Raw genomic sequence first — 17727 nt, forward strand, 5'->3', positions numbered from 1 at the left:
TCACTGAACTGACCTTAATTTCAAGGATAAGTTCGTATATGTCCTCCTCAATATCGCTCGTCTTGATAGTGATCTTCGAGGACTGTTTGACGACCGTGGTACCACGGAACCATGTGACGTCGGGCTTTGGTTTAGCCTTGCACTTGCACTTCATAGTAATCAGAGTGCCACTGTCGTTTGGTATTATACGCGGCTTCTCGATGAAAGATGGTGCGAATCCTGCGCCGTCATCTGCACCTTGGAACGATCCACAATTAGTAATCGATTCACGAGCATAATAAAGAGTTTTGTAAGTTCGAGAAGAAACCGATAATTCTTGAAATTATCAAAAATTTGTGTTACCGGCGGTGTTAGGCGTTACAACGAACACAGAAGCGAAGACAAAGACTTCACGTGTCTGGTTAGAGACCTCTTGGGGTCCACTTACCGTATCAAAAAAAAAGCCTAAAAATTCTCGCGAATCCCAATATATCGACCCTAACCCGTCCGCGAATCGCGACATTGATCAATAAAAAAAAAAAAAAACTATAACATTAAGAAATTCTTATAAAAAGAGTATAAGATTGAATAACAATTATAAAAGTCTCCTTCTGAACTAAAGATGTTGATGCTCTCGGTGCCGACTTGCCTTGGAAGTTGAGAGCGATGTTAGCGTTACTCTCGCCGTAGCTGTTAAATGCGTTGCACCGATAATTCCCACCGTCTGCCTTGGTAGGATTTGAGATCTCCAGAGAGAGTAAATAGGTATCCTTTCCAGTAGACTTGCGCGACATCTTAACACGTGGACTATCAGCGATAGCCTTGTTTCCCTGGTACCACGTGATATCCGGTACCGGATGAGCCTCCAGGATGCACTCCATAATAAGGATGTCACCCTCCTGACGGATAGTTGGTTTCTTCGGGAAACGCGGTGGCTTTCCGTCGGGTATTCTATCGGGAAGTAAGACTCTTTCGTGAGGAAGACCAAGGAGACGTGATCGACGTCGCAACTTCCGTTCACTAGACCCCGACCGCCTTCACCAGGTACAGAAGAGCCATGTCCCTGACGAGAGTACGGATCCTGAGGATACTTTCACAATAGAAAATAATACAGGGACGTTGAATCACAGGCAATGCGGTCGGCGTGTAGTGAAGGACGTCGGGAGTAACTTCTATTCCTGCGTACTTTGGCTTGTCGCCACCCTCGAAGTTCAGATTAATCGTCGCGACGCCCTGGCCATGTTTGTTCTTTGCCGCTGCTTTGTACTCGCCTCCGTCCGCTTTGGCCACGTTCGTGATCTGTAGCCTGGCCAGGTAATAGAGCTTCTGGTCCTGTTCCAGTGACGTGGTGAAACGGCCTCCCTCCTTCACCTCGTCGTTCCCATGAAACCTGTCCGGGATCGGTTACTCTCTGTTTCTCAACTAGCATCATCTCCTCGAGATGAATAAAGCGGATACGAAGAATACGCGACCGATGCCTCGAAGGCATCTTCTCTAAGTGACATGATCGAAACGGTACCTGGACGACGACTCTTACCATTTGACGGTGGGCTTGGGATCCCCAACCAACCGGCACTCGAACGTGATCGTGTTCCCGTCGTCAGACTGCCTGATGACAGGCCTCTCGGTGAAGGTCGGTTTGATACCATCCTCGGGCACGGGAGCCTCGTCGCCTATATTCACATAAACACCCTCAATTCCCATAACGAACTGACCTCAGGAATCGTCATCACCACCGCCATCCAAGCCACGTGACTGCGTCGAATTCTCTCTGTGATCCTGACGTCATCCTAACCCAACCGATATCTACCGCTTAACGTCGCCCTGGCTATTCGACTGACATCCTTAGGTTGCTGACATCCGTTCATCATACTCTATGATGTACCTGTTATGTATCTATATATCGTTCACGCTCTGACTGACCCACCCATAGGTAAAAACCCCAAATCCCAAGGTCTCGATTCGTATCTGAGTTAGACGTGAAAACGGAACACCGCACAATAATGCACAAGCGTTCTGCTATTACTAGTGCTGTTTGCAAAGGCGTGTGTGTCCTATGTGTATTACTGTGAAACATACAATTTCATTGGATGCTTTATTGGAATTTTCAAGTTTTCTTTACTCTAGTTTCTCAACTATTTAAAATGAAGATTGGAATATTGATGATTCAATATTTCAATGATTATTGTTTGTGAGTATACAAAAGTTTATGCGTGTGCGTATCCACGGACGACATTAAAAACTCTTAAACCCTTTTTTTAAACGTAACACACTACAAACAGTTGTGATTAACAGTGAGAAAAAAAAAGTCATTGCAGCAACCTAATGAAGCGTGTCAGCGTCAGGCCAACTTGCGATTGCTCTTTATGCACCAATTTCACGGCCCGATTAATATTGCATTGAACGTGCGTCTCTAACGATCTTAATTAATCGATATAATTGCCCGAGTATTTGAAATTAATACATACATCGTGTGGGTGTCGCGTTAGATTGGTGCATGGAAAGCAACGAAATTAATACGTCATTTAAGCAGCGGTACTCGGTTATTCTTTTCTTCCTCATATCTAACGATTATCGTCGAACTTCTTTTTTTTTAAAAAAAAAAAGGGAATTCAATTAATCGGGCTGTATATCGTGACTCGAATCACACGAAGGAACTCCTGGCCGCGTCTTCGTAACTTTTGACCTGCGGTAGCCCCGGCGTAGACGGAGGCGGAGGTGAAGGTTAAGGTCGACGATTCGATATACACCCCGAATTACAGTGAAATTTTAATCCCGAATTTTCAGAAAAGATTTCAATCTTCCCCCCCCCCCCACGTTTTTCAACATTTTTCTCACTATCGTTGTCTCGTTTCTTTTATCATTTTTTCCCACAATCCCAATCAGCCAGACGTGACACTTACTGTCAAAATTCAGGGATATTGTCGCGTTTGACTCGCCCAGCTCGTTCTTCGCGGTGACTTTGTATTTTCCAGCATCCTCAACAGTCACGTTTTTTATCTCCAACGTCGCGAAGTACGAATGACCGTCCTTGTCCACGGTCAGCTGAAAATATTAAAACGACTGTTAATTACGATCAATAGCATAAACGTTTATTAAAATTTCCTTTATATTATTTATATTCATATTACCTTATGCCTCGACGAATCTTTCACGAGATTCCCATTGTGAAACCACGAAACTTTCGGCGTGGGATCGGCAGTGATACGGCATTCGAAAAGTAATCTCTTCCCATCGTCCTCTTGTCTTATCGCGGGCTTCTTTGCAAAAGTCGGTGCAATACCGTCGATTTGTCTGTCAAATAAAATACAATTATTTATTACGACATTCCTGGCATCCAACTTTCGCAACTACAGACCATGCGGTCATGCCTTGTTACGAGTACAGGTGGATTCGGTCTTTCCTGTTATCAATATAAAGGATCCAAAGAATTTCGAACAATCTTACTGCACGCGTATACATAAAATGTTTATACTTCGAGGATAAAATTGAACCGGCATTCTAAATGAAAAATATTCATAACGAATAAAGTAAAAACACTTTTTCATAGACTATAGGGGTGTTCGAGCATTATTGAGATTTGGTAGCAGCGAAATGGTTCCAGGTTGGCAAAGACTTCCTTCGGCGCGACTGCTTCCAAAATCGAGAACGTCAGCGGCGTCGGACGAGCACGTTGCGCTAAGTTTAGAGAAGTAGGCTGCAGCTGTTGTATTGCCTGGTAGCACCTTCTCCTGATTGGCTAATCTCACGTCTACACGTAGCCATCATCTTTTTCTCATCTCTTGTGCATCCCGATTTTCACAATGACATATATATATGCTTTCTCTTATAAATATATCATCCGGTACATCCTCGGATTAAACGGTGCTCTGAATTAAATTTGAGTACCGTCGAGTCTGGAGTAGCAAGACAAAAAAACCAAGAACCAATTTACCTGCTATGAGCCTTAATATGCGAACTGTTCCATAAATTATAAAATTTCTGCGAATTAAGTAATTTGGGTGTTTCATGGAAATTTTGAAATTCTAATCTCGACAAGAAACCTGGGTGATCGGAGATCGGTGACGCCCATGCAGGTATTGCTAAGGGTAAAGGAAACTATACGAGCTCAGAAGTTTCTTATCGGACCGCAATGGCGCTGCGGTAGCCAAAAATAACGAGGATTCCGTATCGACTATTTCTGGCTGTGTATAATTGACGCGTGCCTAAACATCAAACGCCGAATCCACCTCGTGACTTAACAAAGAAAGGTTTAGACTTTTTCGCGGTTGTTAACCACAAAAACAGAAAAATGCGAGTTAGATGAGATTTCGGGAGAATCCAAAAAACAACAAGTTAAATAGAAAATCGTTAGAACGACAAAACAAATGAAAACGTCACATCACAGCAAATATCAGAGATACAAACGCGTTGATATTTTTACAAGGATCGAAGTGAATTATTGTGTTCAAGCTTGAAAGAAAAAAAAAAAGTACAATTAGTAGTAGACAATCAATAGAAACGTGAACGGGAGAAAATAAAAAAAGAAATAAAGGATTTCAAAAAAGATACGTATTACAAATTCATAAACTTTCCCGAGAACACCTATCCGATCGGAGAATAATAAATTTTCGAATTTTTCGAAAGTCGAAAATTTTATCATTCGCTGATCGAAAAATTTAACCTCGCCGATGAGTCGTATCGATATATGAAGTTATGAGAGGCGTAAGAATATTTACATTTAAGGAAAAAACGAACATTCAGCCCATAGGGATAACCCATGTACAAAGGAATTTGATAGCATTGAATTAATGACGATTAACAATAAAAACGAAGACGTAAACAATATGTACATATATACGTATGTACGCGACAACAAGATAAAAGATTCACGAGTAACGAGATAGCGTCCGCGAACCAGCTGACTCACCGTTCTTTTTCTTGCTCGGCAGCTAAAAACATAAATGTGAAATGGAGGATAAAAATAAAGAACAGGATTATAAAAAAGAAAAAGAGAGAATAGAAATAATATAGAGGTAAACTAACGACTACGGCAGGGCGTTAGTATGTGTATATAGAGGAGTGAGATAAAGAGAGAAATAAGAATAAAAAAAAGAAAGAAAGAAAGCGAGACAAAAGTCCCATCATCGCACTTCGAACTCTAGTATCGCATTTTTCATCGAACTTACTTCTCCCTAGGTTCATCCACGGCTGTAAAATAAATGGCGGTTACAAAACAAGCCGATCGCGAAATAGCATACATAACCCTCCAGTAAACATATATCAGAACTCAAAAGCTAAAAAGTTGGTTTCAAAAAAATTAAACCAAACAAAAATTTACTGGAAGAGCTAAAACCCACTGTAACCGTTCGATAAGCCACCGTCCGTTAAAGAGACGGTGTGACGTATGATTCTATTAAAAAAAATTACTATACACGGATGTAATGTAGAAGGGAAAAAAAAGGATTTTGGATGTGAAAAGGATGGGGAAGAAAGGTTCCCGAAATTGTAAGGGTTGCTTTGTGAAAACTTACGACTAAAATTGAGGTTGATGGACGCGGCGACCTCTCCCATCTTGTTCTTGGCCTTGACCTTGTAAAGGCCAGCGTCTGTCTCGATGACGTCATCGAGCTCGAGCACCACGAGGAACTTGTTTGTTCCTATACTTTGAATTTTGAAGTTTGTCCTGGCATCCTCATTCAGTTGTGTTTCACCCCGGAACCAGGATATCTCAGGTTTCGGTGAGCTCACCAGCTGACATTCGAAAATCAACCGGTTGCCCTCGTCTTCCTGGCGCAGCTGAGGCTTCTGCGTAAAGCTGGGGGCGAAGTCATCGGCGACCCCCATCTTACAAGGGTGCCTCTTCTACCTACACGATCACACGTCATCCGACACTTTCACAATTTTTTTTCATTTTTTTTTTTTTTTTTTTTTTTTTTTTTTTTTTTTTTTTTTAAGAATTGATTCAAACCATCCCACACAAAATCTTGTCTATTATTAATACAGTTTCTATATCAGCTTGAATGATTATTTTGACATAATTTAATTGAAATTCGAATCTACACGTATTTCTGGAAACCCTTAAACTACTGAACCTACAACACGTATAACCGTAGGACCATGTCTGATTTCTCTAATTGACTAATAAATCCTAATTTCTGTATTTGATCCAATCATATAAATTTCGAGGATATAACGTAAAATGTGTAATGAAGGTTTTCAATTGCAATAATAATAATAATAAATATATGTTATGAAAATAAATAAAAATTTTTTCTCTTACCTGTAAAACCTCCTGCCTCTTGTGCGATCGCCTTAGCTCTCCTAATGTCTTCTATTCCACCTTATCCTCACTTCCCTTAGTTCACAAAGGCACCGCCGAGCGGCACCATTTAAGCCTTACGGCTTCCCTCGGTCTAATAACGATCTCTCGATCGATTTACCTCAAATCGGCAAATCTGCACCCCACTCCTTGCCCCCTGTAAATCACCAAGTTTCGCTAACCCCGACGAAAGACGTTGTGACATACGATCAAACATATTTTCCGAGACCCAAGGCCATTGTGTGACGTAAGCCCTCTATTATTAATGTGGCTCTTGGCTCGAAAATAGTCCAATGGTTATCTTGGTAATCGGTTATTATGTTTGGCATCTAAACATGGAAGCAGCATGTAGGTCGCAAAAGCAAACGGTGTGAGTACCACTTCACCTTTTATTATTTATCTTAATCTCAACCACGCGGTCTCCTCCTGAATTTCCAACTTATCGTTCAGAAAAATTATGATTTTAGAAAAATTTGATATTTAAACATTTCTGTTGAAACAGTATATATATATGTAAGACGTTAAGCAGAATCCTCGGACAAAACTCTTGGCGATTACCGGCTTGAAAAACTTAGGTTAGTTTTCAATTTGGCGAAGAAGCGCGTCCGAAAAGATTTCACAAGGTGCAGTTGCCATTTCTACAATGGACATTGAAACCGCGTAAACGTCTCGTCTACGTTAAATGGCGTCTAACAGATGTGAAAAGGGGAACGGACGGACTGATGGGCGGATACGTAACGAAGTATTATAACGTCACGGTAAGACTTGGCAAGTAGCCTCATACATTCTCGGAATTGCTTGCACCCCGTAGTTGCTGTTCGCATTCCCCATTTTCATTCCCATTACTGTTATTATTATCACTAGACATCCCGATTTTAATTTATTAAAGTTTGACGACTCCTTCGAATTTTCTCCTTTCTTCTCCTTCTTCCTCTTTTGTAATTTCGTCATGCGACATCCGTTCATTAAATATCTTCTCTTCGTTTTCATTGCATTTTTACAATGCAATTACTTCAACTTTATGTTATCTTCTATTATTTCTTAATCATTTCGTTCTTCTTCGTCTTTTGCTATGCCCGTAATAGGTACTTTCTGACTGATCCAGAAATACACGAAGAAATATATATTGTGAATATTAATTAAGAATTTAAATATATAGGATAATTATTTAATTGACTAATTAATTGTTAGTTCATATAACGCAATAATACCGTAGCGACTAAAGTATCTGTCACTAATGATTTTCGCGCATGAGACTCAGCCAATAAGATCTATAAAAGAGGTCGATGCATCAGTATATAGTTACGTGTCGATAAATAAAAAAAAGAAATATGCAATTAAGCTAATTGTAAATAGAAATTACGACAGTGTCATCCTCACTGACTGTTCGATCTGACGAAGTCGTTGGCAGTCACCTAAATCAGAGTCCGTGTCTCATGAGAACGTGTTAGGGACTGAAAATAGCCAGTGACTATTTTCAGATCGTATTTTTATGAATGGGAAAAGTGATCTTTGATCCGTTGAGTTGATACGAATTATATATCGATAATAATAAAAATTGAACGCATCGAAATTATTAATTTAAAAGAGGCTTCTATTTTTAGTATCTTTTTCAGTGCGTCATTTGCAGGACGTAGCAAATTGTCGTGCAGTGAAATACAGCCCTAAGGTTACCGTCGGATAGTACAAATGTAAGAGTGATGTTACTGTTCATCCTGTCGTTCGCAACGTTGTTCAACCGATGCTAAACCTGTCACTAGTGCAACTTTGGCAGAGTCAAGGTATCGTTCTGCATCTGCTGTTTCGGCCCGAAGGGAGAATTTCGAAAGGAGAGCCATTAAGCAATTTGGTACGTGCCACGATGACTCAGGAGGTCACGGGTATAATATCTATGTAGTATATCCGTCGAGAAGTTTAGATACCGGCAGAACAGTCATTTGATGGCAGCGTCGATATAACAGAGAATGGATGTTAAATTAACAAACATTTTCTAATGCGCTATTTGGCCTAGAGGTTATAATTACTAACTGCAATGCATTTATGTATATATTTTGGGCTATCTAACGTTCCGTCGGATATCTATTTCTGCGGAGTGACTCAAAGACGTTTGAGATTTGCAATTTTGGGACGTTGGTTGCATCCTCTACGTCATCTGGCATTTCTCTTGTGCTTTTATAGACAGTTAACTGTCCGAAAAGCGCGTGCTGTTTTAGCAATTTCTTAAATTCGTTTCTAATAAGATTTCAAAAAAACAAATGCATGTAACTGATTGTTTATAGAATTCTCGATCGGATGAATATCGTGTCAGCTTGCAAATATGAGAAGAAATTATTGAAAGGGACATTTGAGAACAGGTAGGGTACCATTAGAGTAAGCAATAAAAAGCTAGTGGAAATTCAATGTAACTGTAAAAAATAATTTTTCTCTTGGCTATGAACCAGAACGAATCCAATGAGAAATCATTTTTACCCCGTATTTAAAGAAGGTATCCGATTGATTTTCTGAGGAAATTTAAAAATCGCGTGAACAAATCCCAGTTTGACACATACTCTTTTTGTAGGAGCTTTTTTGGGGGATGGAGGCTCATTTTCCTATTCTTATGATTTTTATTGAAGTTTGACTCATAGAAACAACAGTACTGAGTAACTGAGTGATACGTGCGGGGGCTAGGCGCGTTTTCACCGAATTCGTAAATCTCATGGAACTCACGGTATGCGGATATTTTTACATCGGGATAAGGTTCTTCAAGAGTGTCGTGGTGGGGAGTGCGGACTCCCACGCGGAACACGCAACATCCACGGAACGAAGAAACGATAGAACGACGGAACCGACGCTATATGAAAACGAACGGACCGACCGTCGACCGACGGCTCTCCTCACGTTACGTCCTCTAAAAATAATCGGACACCGAGCCTAGATACCTAGATAGTAGTCTACGAATAGTTTACCAGTCCACTTCGTCGACGACCGAGCTCATAGGGATTAGTCAGCAATAACGTCAGGAATCGGCGACACGTTTACGAATGAAACGTTCGTTAGAGATTCGTCAGGAACTGTTATTAGATATGGCGACGATAAGGTTTATAAATTTTTCAAGACTGTCTTTATACGAGAAGGAATAAAAATGATATAAAAAGAGTGACCTTGCGATCGGCACTTGCAAATTTAATTTTTAATGGGAAATTGTGTGACGTGAGTTTTACTTTTCTTTAACGGAAACGGAGAGAGCGCATGCGCAATTATTTTCAATAGGATCTAGCAGTGCCACTGTCTGCGCCATTTTGAATGACGTCTTACGGCTCATTTCTTTTACCATTCTTGTCGTCCCGTCCACCTCCTGACACCGAACGTCTGTTTACAAACGTCAACTATCCTCGTTCACTTGCACTTGCTTTTTTAAATGATTTTAACCCGTTTAAACACTTCCTCTTCCTCAGCTCGTATTCGGCAAACTATTACGTAAGAGGTAATTCAACTGGAAATCGAGCTTTCAAAGGGTTCAAATTACGTCGGTGACAACTGATGCGAGTGTTAATTATCCTGGCTCACAGTCGATCATTGACACGGATGCATATATTGAGTTACGCACGAATTCCCTGTCATTAGTTAGACTGATATTGTCGATCTCCAATCGATCTTCTCCGGATACAAAAAAATCATCGGATCGATCTTGAAACCTTCGTAGTGCGTTTTCGTACCTATATTTTACCGGTTACAAGAGCAAGAGTTTTAAAGAAAAGAAGCAATACTCGATTTCGTTGATTTTCACCTCTTGCTGACTTCTCGATTTCTTCTTTTAACATACAATCAAGTTTAGAATCTTCGATATCCAAGAGGAGGATCATGGAGAACGACGTTACTGCGTATCCTTGAAAATCCTCAAACAGCTCAAGTTCACGATGACCGACACGGGATTTCGAAATATCCAAGTGAAAAGATGTGAAATCCTGTCGAGTCAAGCCAATTCGATTCGATAAAATTTTCGTTGCACACGCGGACACGCAACACTGCAGCTTCTCACTGAAGAATCCTCGGTAAATTCCATGGATCACAGAAGACGAAGAAGAAGAAGCGGCAGCGCAAGAAGACGAGTCGGAAGATTCGAAGAGGAGATTCGCCGATTCGAAGGAGTAATCAATCAAACATTTCGCCCGACTTACTTGAAGAGCTTTCGAAAGCGCGTTCGCGAAACAGAAAGTGTCGCAGGTTAAGTTCTCGAGGATTTACGTCGGTCGTTCCTCGTGCTTCTATCGCGAATCTTGTCGTCGACCTCAATACCCGTTCAGCCCGACGTCGTGGTCGTGGTCGTCGTCGTGGTCGTTGTAACTCGTGTTTTGTCGGCCGTCCCAATCGCCGGGGCCCCGCGCGCGAACTAAGCGAACTGATTCTCTTCTTGCGTTCGACGCGTCGATCGCCTCCGCCTCCTCCACCACCGCCACCACCGCCACCACCGGCATCATACCGAACGACCCCACCATCACCCTGCCGACCACCATCCCCTCCATCACTAGCCACCAATATTTTCCTCCGTTCATTCTCCACCCTCGCCACCTTTTTTCCTAGCACCGAGAGGAGTTGCCACTACCGGATGCGACCACCGGCGCGGGGTCACCTTTTAACCGACAAAACAACGCGACCTCACTCGCACCCACGTATTCGTGCACTCACTCACCCAACTTCTACTAGGAGACCAAAAGAGGTCAGAATCTAACAAAACTCCAACCATACGACCTAGCGTGTCAAACTCACGTTGAAAAATCCGCAAGTATTGAGTGTCTCCCAGAGATGACTCGTCGATGTCAATGATGATCTATACCCCGACAAAACGCAAGTATCGCGTAAGCTCTCTCGCATGATTTACAGGTGACGGCTGCTCGCTGAAAATAGAAGGCATTGGGACAATCAACATGTGCGCTATGTTTTTCTTGACGCGCGAAAAATAAACCTGGTCGCTCGTGGAATTTTGACTCGTCCGATTATAGATCCGCCTTGTGATTTCTAATTGCACCTTAAGCCGTAACTGGCCAACAATGCCAACGATCTACCACCATCGGGTGACCAACCTGACGTCGCTTACTCATTCTCCGATGTCTGTGAATTCTCGAAATTTTCCAAAAAACAATTGGCATCTCTTACGCCAGAGGATGATCGATTGTCTCCTGACGTTTCAATCGACAAAGCCAACACTCTACGCTCATGAAGATTATTAATCTACACCATCCAATGACTCTCAAATATCTACGTCCTCTACCTAAGACAGGGAAATCGGAATCGAACCGAGATCTTCCGTTCTGCCGTTCCGGGGTTCTCGAGTTCTCGTGTGAGCTCGTAGCGGTGAGTCTTGGATCTGGCAAGCCAAGCACTTTTCTAAATATACGCGATTGCCCCTCACTGGTGAATCTATCTTTACGTATTACAATCTATACCAACCTGGAGGCTCGCTACCTTGCTACTCGATGACTCCGTGGGGAGTCCGACTTTGGGGTTAACCTCTTACTCAGCTTCAGGCATCTACTCCTACGAACTTATTTTGATCCCGATAGAAAAATCTTGTCATTGGCCATTCTTATGACTATTTATCATCCGTATGAGAATAGGAGGATGAATACGCCAACTCTTTTATGATGCAAAGACAACTGATATGTCATGTACTCATATATAATATATATACACGTATACCGGTATAACCATTCCATAGTGCATCAATTATTTGATTACTTTATTTACCGAAAATTTAACTCTTCGAAAGAGACGTCCATCCACTTACCCACGGATACCGTTAAAGTTCCTTGGGCTACGCTCGGCATATTTTTAGTCCACGTCGTTTTTAGCTCGCACGAAAAAATCGCGGGCTTCTGCTTGTAATGTTTTATACGTTTTGCTGGTATGATTCCAGAAATTTCCAATTTTACTACTACCGTACCTTGTCCTCCTGATTTTTCGTAGCTCGATACTTCATCTTGTAATACTTTCACGAGCAACAGCCCTTGTGGCGCCGTTTATATCTCATCAATATTGCCGTGATGAAAATCAAGTCTCTTGGTAATCTAAATACAGCTACATTGAAATGGTCTTTTGATATCTCCTGATCACCATCCTGCATATGACAGCATTAGTATCCTCACATCAGTATCCTCACGTTAGTATTCTCGCATCAGTATCTTCGCACGTTGCCCACAATGTTGTCGACGGCATCGAAATTGGAACGCAACCATCAAACGCTTGAGCTATTGACGATTAGTTTAGTATTTGGGTTAACTTTGACAGGATGACTGATCGATTACAAATGTCGATGAAGGATCGAGCATGGTCTTCGGACATTTTTTGTTAACATTTTGCAAAACAATAGCTTTTTTATTACCTACATTTTTAGTGATCTCGAACCCCTTTGAATTCATATACCAAATCCCATAAAGGCCATTGAATGGTATATGAAATATAAAACAAGCCTAATAAATAATAATAAAAATGACCAATTCTTAAATAATTATCAATCTCTCGATTAAACAATTTTGTATTATCCCACGCACAATGTGACCGTAGGTCGATTCTCATTTTACAAAAAATCATATTTACCCCTGACAATATTTCATTAATATTTATACCACGTAATTTTTATAAAGCCCGCACGTGGTTTGAAATAGTAAAATCTTTCATAAAGTCGATGCATCCTGTCCAATCTCTACGAGAGATTCGCCGGTGAAATAGTTTCTACAACGTACCAACCCACTGGCCTACTTAGCTGGCCGCAATACTTACCCTCAAAATTTGCCACGAGATATCAAAGAGGAAAAAAAAAATTAAAAGAATTAAAAAAAATTGAATAAAGAAAATCAAGTCCACCCATCTTGGTAATTAGAGCAATAGTAATTAACGTATCATTAGAAATTGCCAATAGGTTGCTCGAGAAGGTCAAGATGCAAGAATGCCAGTCATACGTACTTTAATATCATTCAACAGGTGGTCCTCCTTACGAAGAATCATAAATGGCATAAACAAGCGGACGTGTCGTTGGGCAGCAACTCCCTTGCGGATTAGTTCGCTTAGCTGTTCAGCACATTTTGTTCGAAGGAGCAGAGTAGGCGGGCAAGCTCGAGTATATGGAACAGCGTTTCTAAACTTAACCGTTGGACCGTTCTGGAAATAGATGTTATGAGTGTGAGGACAGGACAAGACACCGGCCTATTATGTTGCCCGGCGAGCAGCGCTGCTTGACAAAAAAAAAAGACAATCCAAGCGCATCGCATTGCGTCAAACTGCATAGACTCGATGAGCCATTTCGAATAACCAGTATCCAGATAAACGTGACTGGTTTAGATTTCAACTATAATGATGTAACGATGGAAGCGATGGAAGTGACAATGACTTTTTACAAATTGACAATGTCAATTTCTAGTTTCGAAATTCTTTCTGTCCGAATGATCAATGGTAGATGCTACACGTGCTGCCGACGGGTAGATACGTCCCTGAGATTTCATCGACTCAGTGAAGATATTTGAATTCTTAACAATGCTTGGTATCCACGCGTATCGATGTGCCTAGGGACATTTTCTTTTGACAGCAATGAAATTTGACGATAATCAATGAATTATTTCAAATACAAATTGAATTTGGTATATTGATTTGTCAAAAAAAATCTATTTATACAAACTTTTTAAAACGTAAACCGAATGATTTTTACTGTGCTTGAATTGTTAACGAGTAAGTAAAAAAAATGTGAATTTTTAGTGTTAAGTTGATGGACTCTGAAACTTTGTCCCGACCTTGTCTTCATCCGGACTAGGGTAATCGTGACGAAGTTACCGTCGGCACGAATCGTCCATGGAAATTCATGCGTATGGACGACGCTTAGGATTCCTAGATTCTACCCGTGCAATAGTCCTAAGAATTCTGCAAGCTCTTTTCGAAAGCTCCTCCCGTCTTACAAATATTTACTGACGTCGATTCCGCCAGACATGTTTTCTCGTCGAGAGGGAAGCAGACGGAAGTCCGATTTCTTGGAAGACGCACGCAAAATGCCATCCAACGAATTTTCGTCTCTTTCAAGACGTGACTTTGTCCTATCGTCATTGAATTCCCGACGTTACTCGGTTGCACTTGATGACGTCACAAAACAAGGAAAAAAAGGGTTTGTCTTTCGAATCTCTTTCAACGAATTCGCCAAGTCCGTTACGCTATTTGGAAACCGGGTCGCAATCGCGAAGGGTAAGCTGGTATCGTGCTCAAGTACTTGCCAAGTCCGTTACGTAGCATTTAATCCGTGACGCATCGTCGCATCTTGAATTTTCGAAATTGCAACGGTTCTTTAACGACTTTGGTCTCGTTGCGAAACAACAAGGTTTATCAGACTCGAATCGGTTTGGGATTCGTAAGAAATCCATATGGTCCTAATACCGCGAACGGGTACTTTGATCAACTTTACGAACGCATGGGAAATGTAAGTGCAACGGATAGTAGTCGTTTACTCTGGAGTCAAGGGAGCTCTCCGCCAAATTTCGACAAATAAACCACACGCAAACAGATGGCTGGCTTCCGAAATTATTCGGGCTTTCTATATACCCACTCAGACGACTCGAATACCGAGTCTAATAAACGTCTCTTACCGATTGTGAATTGGCCACATAAACTTTCGCTAACAAGTCTCAGAGTCAAGTGGTCTTCGTAATTTAAAATTTCAACCGGAGTCATAATTAACTTAGTGAAATTGAATAAGACAATTTTCATTGTAAAATTCAAATATCATTCATTTGCATCAAATCGTTTCAGATTGCTCTGTGAAAATTGTTCAAATATTTACTTTTTTATTAGTGCCCATTAACGCTTCTGTTTTACTTTCTCTAAATTGGTTATTTATAATCAAATGAATTATGGTGAAATAAAAATGTTTTTTTTTTTTTTTTCGACTGGCTGACAGGCAGTAAAAAAGACTATGTATCTGAAAATAAAAAGATATGACAAATATGACGAACGAGGATTGTTGTACTATTTCATTGGAGAATCATACGCTTTTTGGGAAAGCTTGGAAAATAATTTATCGTAGTATGTATATCTAGCTGATATAAAAGATACAGTATCGTAAAAACTAGGAGGACAAACTGTTGATGGTCATGAGAGTTACCTGACATTTAAAACACGATATAAAAGCATAAAATAATCTTCAAGTGACGTGAAAATTTCAACGTAAACATAATACATAAATCACCGCCCGATTCACGCCTACCTGATACGAAGATTGCGAATGAAAAAAAATCTAACGACTAAAAACTATAAATGAAATACGAATATTCGGAGTATTCCGTGCACGACTAAACCTAACGCCAAGTCTGAAATAAAATTTTTGAGAAGCGATAAAAAAAAGTACAAGTTTTGAAAAATAAAGAATACTCTAAAAATAAGACAAGAAAACAAGCATACGCAACTTAAATATATCGCAATTTATACTACCCCATTGAACAGAAAAGAAGCTATTTACGCTTTAGATAAATAAAGAAGTACTCACAGTCAAATTTAACAATGTTAGACTATCGCGAAGTAGAAACATATGATAGGAAGGAGGAAAAGAGAAAATTGAAAAAGTCAAAAAAAGTGAAAAATTCAAGAAAGATGAATTGTGCCGATACGCCGGGCCATCGGCACAATTCCAGAAAGCAGGCAATCCCCGATAATCTCGAAATAACGAGCATTCCCCTACCCCCCGACGCAGTCGGCTGGGGCGCCGATATTTTTGGTTGGACGGACGCCGCCGTCGCCGTCGTTCTAGCTGAGAAGGAACAAGCGTGAGCACGAAGGCGCGCGTATGCGTCGAGTAGAGGAGAGAGAGAGAGAGAGAGAGAGAGAGAGAGAGAGAGAGAAGCAAAATCATCGTGTAACGCTTAGCGTGGTGAACGCGTAACCTGAGCTTCTCGGCCCCCCGACCATATATGTCCGCCGCTCCGTCTCTCTCTTTCTCTCGCTCCCGCTTCCTGTCTCACTCCGTCTCTCTCTCTCTTCCACCCAACACTACGCCTTGGGTAGAAAACTAACAGCGCCCTCTCTTAATTTCTCTCAATCCTTCTATCTTCATCGTGCACACCGATGGGTTTCGTAGCGCTAAGAAAAACTCATCAATGTTAATTTTCTTTTGAAACTGATGACTCGAAGAAAAAAATACCTGGCCATTCGATTAGCAACGGTCAGCACTGATTTCCCGCCACATGGCCGATTGGCGCGTTTCGTCCTGAGGTTTTTTTTATCGTCAGGAGATGATGCCGACGCGTTCGTTGTTCGGAGGAGTCTGCTGTCAGGATCCTAGTGAATCGGTCTTGGGAGCAGTGAGTCTGTTGCAGGGAAATGTTACTAGGTGGCGACACCGGTTGGGTACTTTACGAATTTGCCGACGAAAGCGACTATTCTATAGTCTGATGTACTTATTGAGTTACTCTGAATAGCTGAATTTAAGCTAGATCACTGATTCCAGATTTTTGTTTTGTATCCCTCATTTTAGAGGATTTATACACGGGGATAATTAAAGTTTGTTTCAATGCGGGAACAGAGCAGGTATCAAACATGAAGAAGCGAATTTCGTGTCCTAAATAAGGAAACCCGATGACTGAATTATAATCATGAAACTAAAAGAGCCAAATTGCGAAAAATAATATAAATCACTTCCGTCGATGGGCCGAACGTCATCCACAGATACAGGAATGCAATTAACTGGGTATAATTGGCCGACATACACTTGTCACGGATCGACAACGGTGTCTTTAATTTGTCCTGTACAAGGACAAGCTACGAAATCGCTAATTACTTTCACATCACGTCAAATTGCTATTAGCAGAGTCGTTTTCGATTTGGCAAATGTCTTTACGGTCTGTTTCATTTGCTTGTAGTTTTCAACTGCCACCGCATACTAGACAGCCAAGTTTATCGTCTTGCCTCACGTAGCCAATTACGAGAATCAAACGATAACGTGTTACCACCGAATACTTGGAAACAAGATCTTCGCTCGCCATTCGTCTGTTTCACATTAGTGAATCGCAAGATGTCTTACCCCGGGTTTAGGGGTCCTTACGTAAACGCCCATAGCAACCAACCCGCCCACGTATGACGGATACGTTTTCTTCGTATACAAGCGAGTAATTTTGTACCGAGATTCCTCAAGATTAACCTAACTCTACCTGATAACGTCTCCTTCTGCTCTTCTATTATTTGTAGATCCTAATCTTTCACGAGTGTTGGCACTCGCTACTGATCTTCCGTTGAATTCTACAGCTGGTCATAAAGCGATTTTAGACTTCGAATAGAAATTATGAAAATACATCGTAACGTGTCATAGATTTTGATAAACATATTGAATAAAAATTTCTTCTACTGCTACTCCTGAATCTAATTCATTTCATTCATTTCATTGTTTAGTACTTACCATCATTACTGAAGTACCTTGAAAATAAGTGACCCCCCCCCCCCCC

General features: G+C 41.0%; 2 protein-coding genes across 31 annotated transcripts in view; both read right to left on the reverse strand.

The window, feature by feature from the left end:
* The window catches only part of LOC107269835 (twitchin), a 58190-nt gene extending 47525 nt beyond the window's left edge, over positions 1 to 10665 (reverse strand). For 24 of the 30 annotated variants that reach the window (XM_015744144.2, XM_015744140.2, XM_025087226.1 and 21 more), the window contains exons 1-10: positions 10441 to 10665; positions 6242 to 6437; positions 5493 to 5827; positions 4889 to 4910; positions 3111 to 3273; positions 2883 to 3024; positions 1517 to 1652; positions 1166 to 1369; positions 629 to 930; positions 14 to 231 (exon numbers count right to left, since the gene is read on the reverse strand). In XM_015744144.2, the coding sequence (XP_015599630.1) occupies positions 14 to 231; positions 629 to 930; positions 1166 to 1369; positions 1517 to 1652; positions 2883 to 3024; positions 3111 to 3273; positions 4889 to 4910; positions 5493 to 5805 (1500 nt within the window). In that variant the 5' untranslated portion in view covers positions 5806 to 5827; positions 6242 to 6437; positions 10441 to 10665. Of the gene's footprint in view, positions 1 to 13; positions 238 to 628; positions 931 to 1165; positions 1370 to 1516; positions 1653 to 2882; positions 3025 to 3110; positions 3274 to 4888; positions 4911 to 5147; positions 5170 to 5492; positions 5828 to 6241; positions 6451 to 10440 lie in introns of those variants that run through there. The other 6 variants (XM_025087208.1, XM_025087229.1, XM_025087230.1 and 3 more) reach the window with 4 other exon arrangements.
* Positions 10666 to 11079: 414 nt separating this feature from the next.
* LOC112494657 lies at positions 11080 to 15890 on the reverse strand. The gene is made up of 3 exons (XM_025087179.1): positions 15780 to 15890; positions 13223 to 13417; positions 11080 to 11157 (listed from the first exon to the last, which is right to left on the reverse strand). The coding sequence occupies exons 1-3, from the start codon at positions 15819 to 15821 to the stop codon at positions 11080 to 11082; spliced, it is 315 nt and encodes a 104-aa protein (XP_024942947.1). The 5' UTR covers positions 15822 to 15890.
* Positions 15891 to 17727: the final 1837 nt, after the last annotated feature.

The sequence above is a fragment of the Cephus cinctus genome, unplaced genomic scaffold, assembly GCF_000341935.2.
Source record: "Cephus cinctus unplaced genomic scaffold, Ccin1 Ccin1_scaffold0690, whole genome shotgun sequence".
Classification (NCBI taxonomy): domain Eukaryota; kingdom Metazoa; phylum Arthropoda; class Insecta; order Hymenoptera; family Cephidae; genus Cephus; species Cephus cinctus.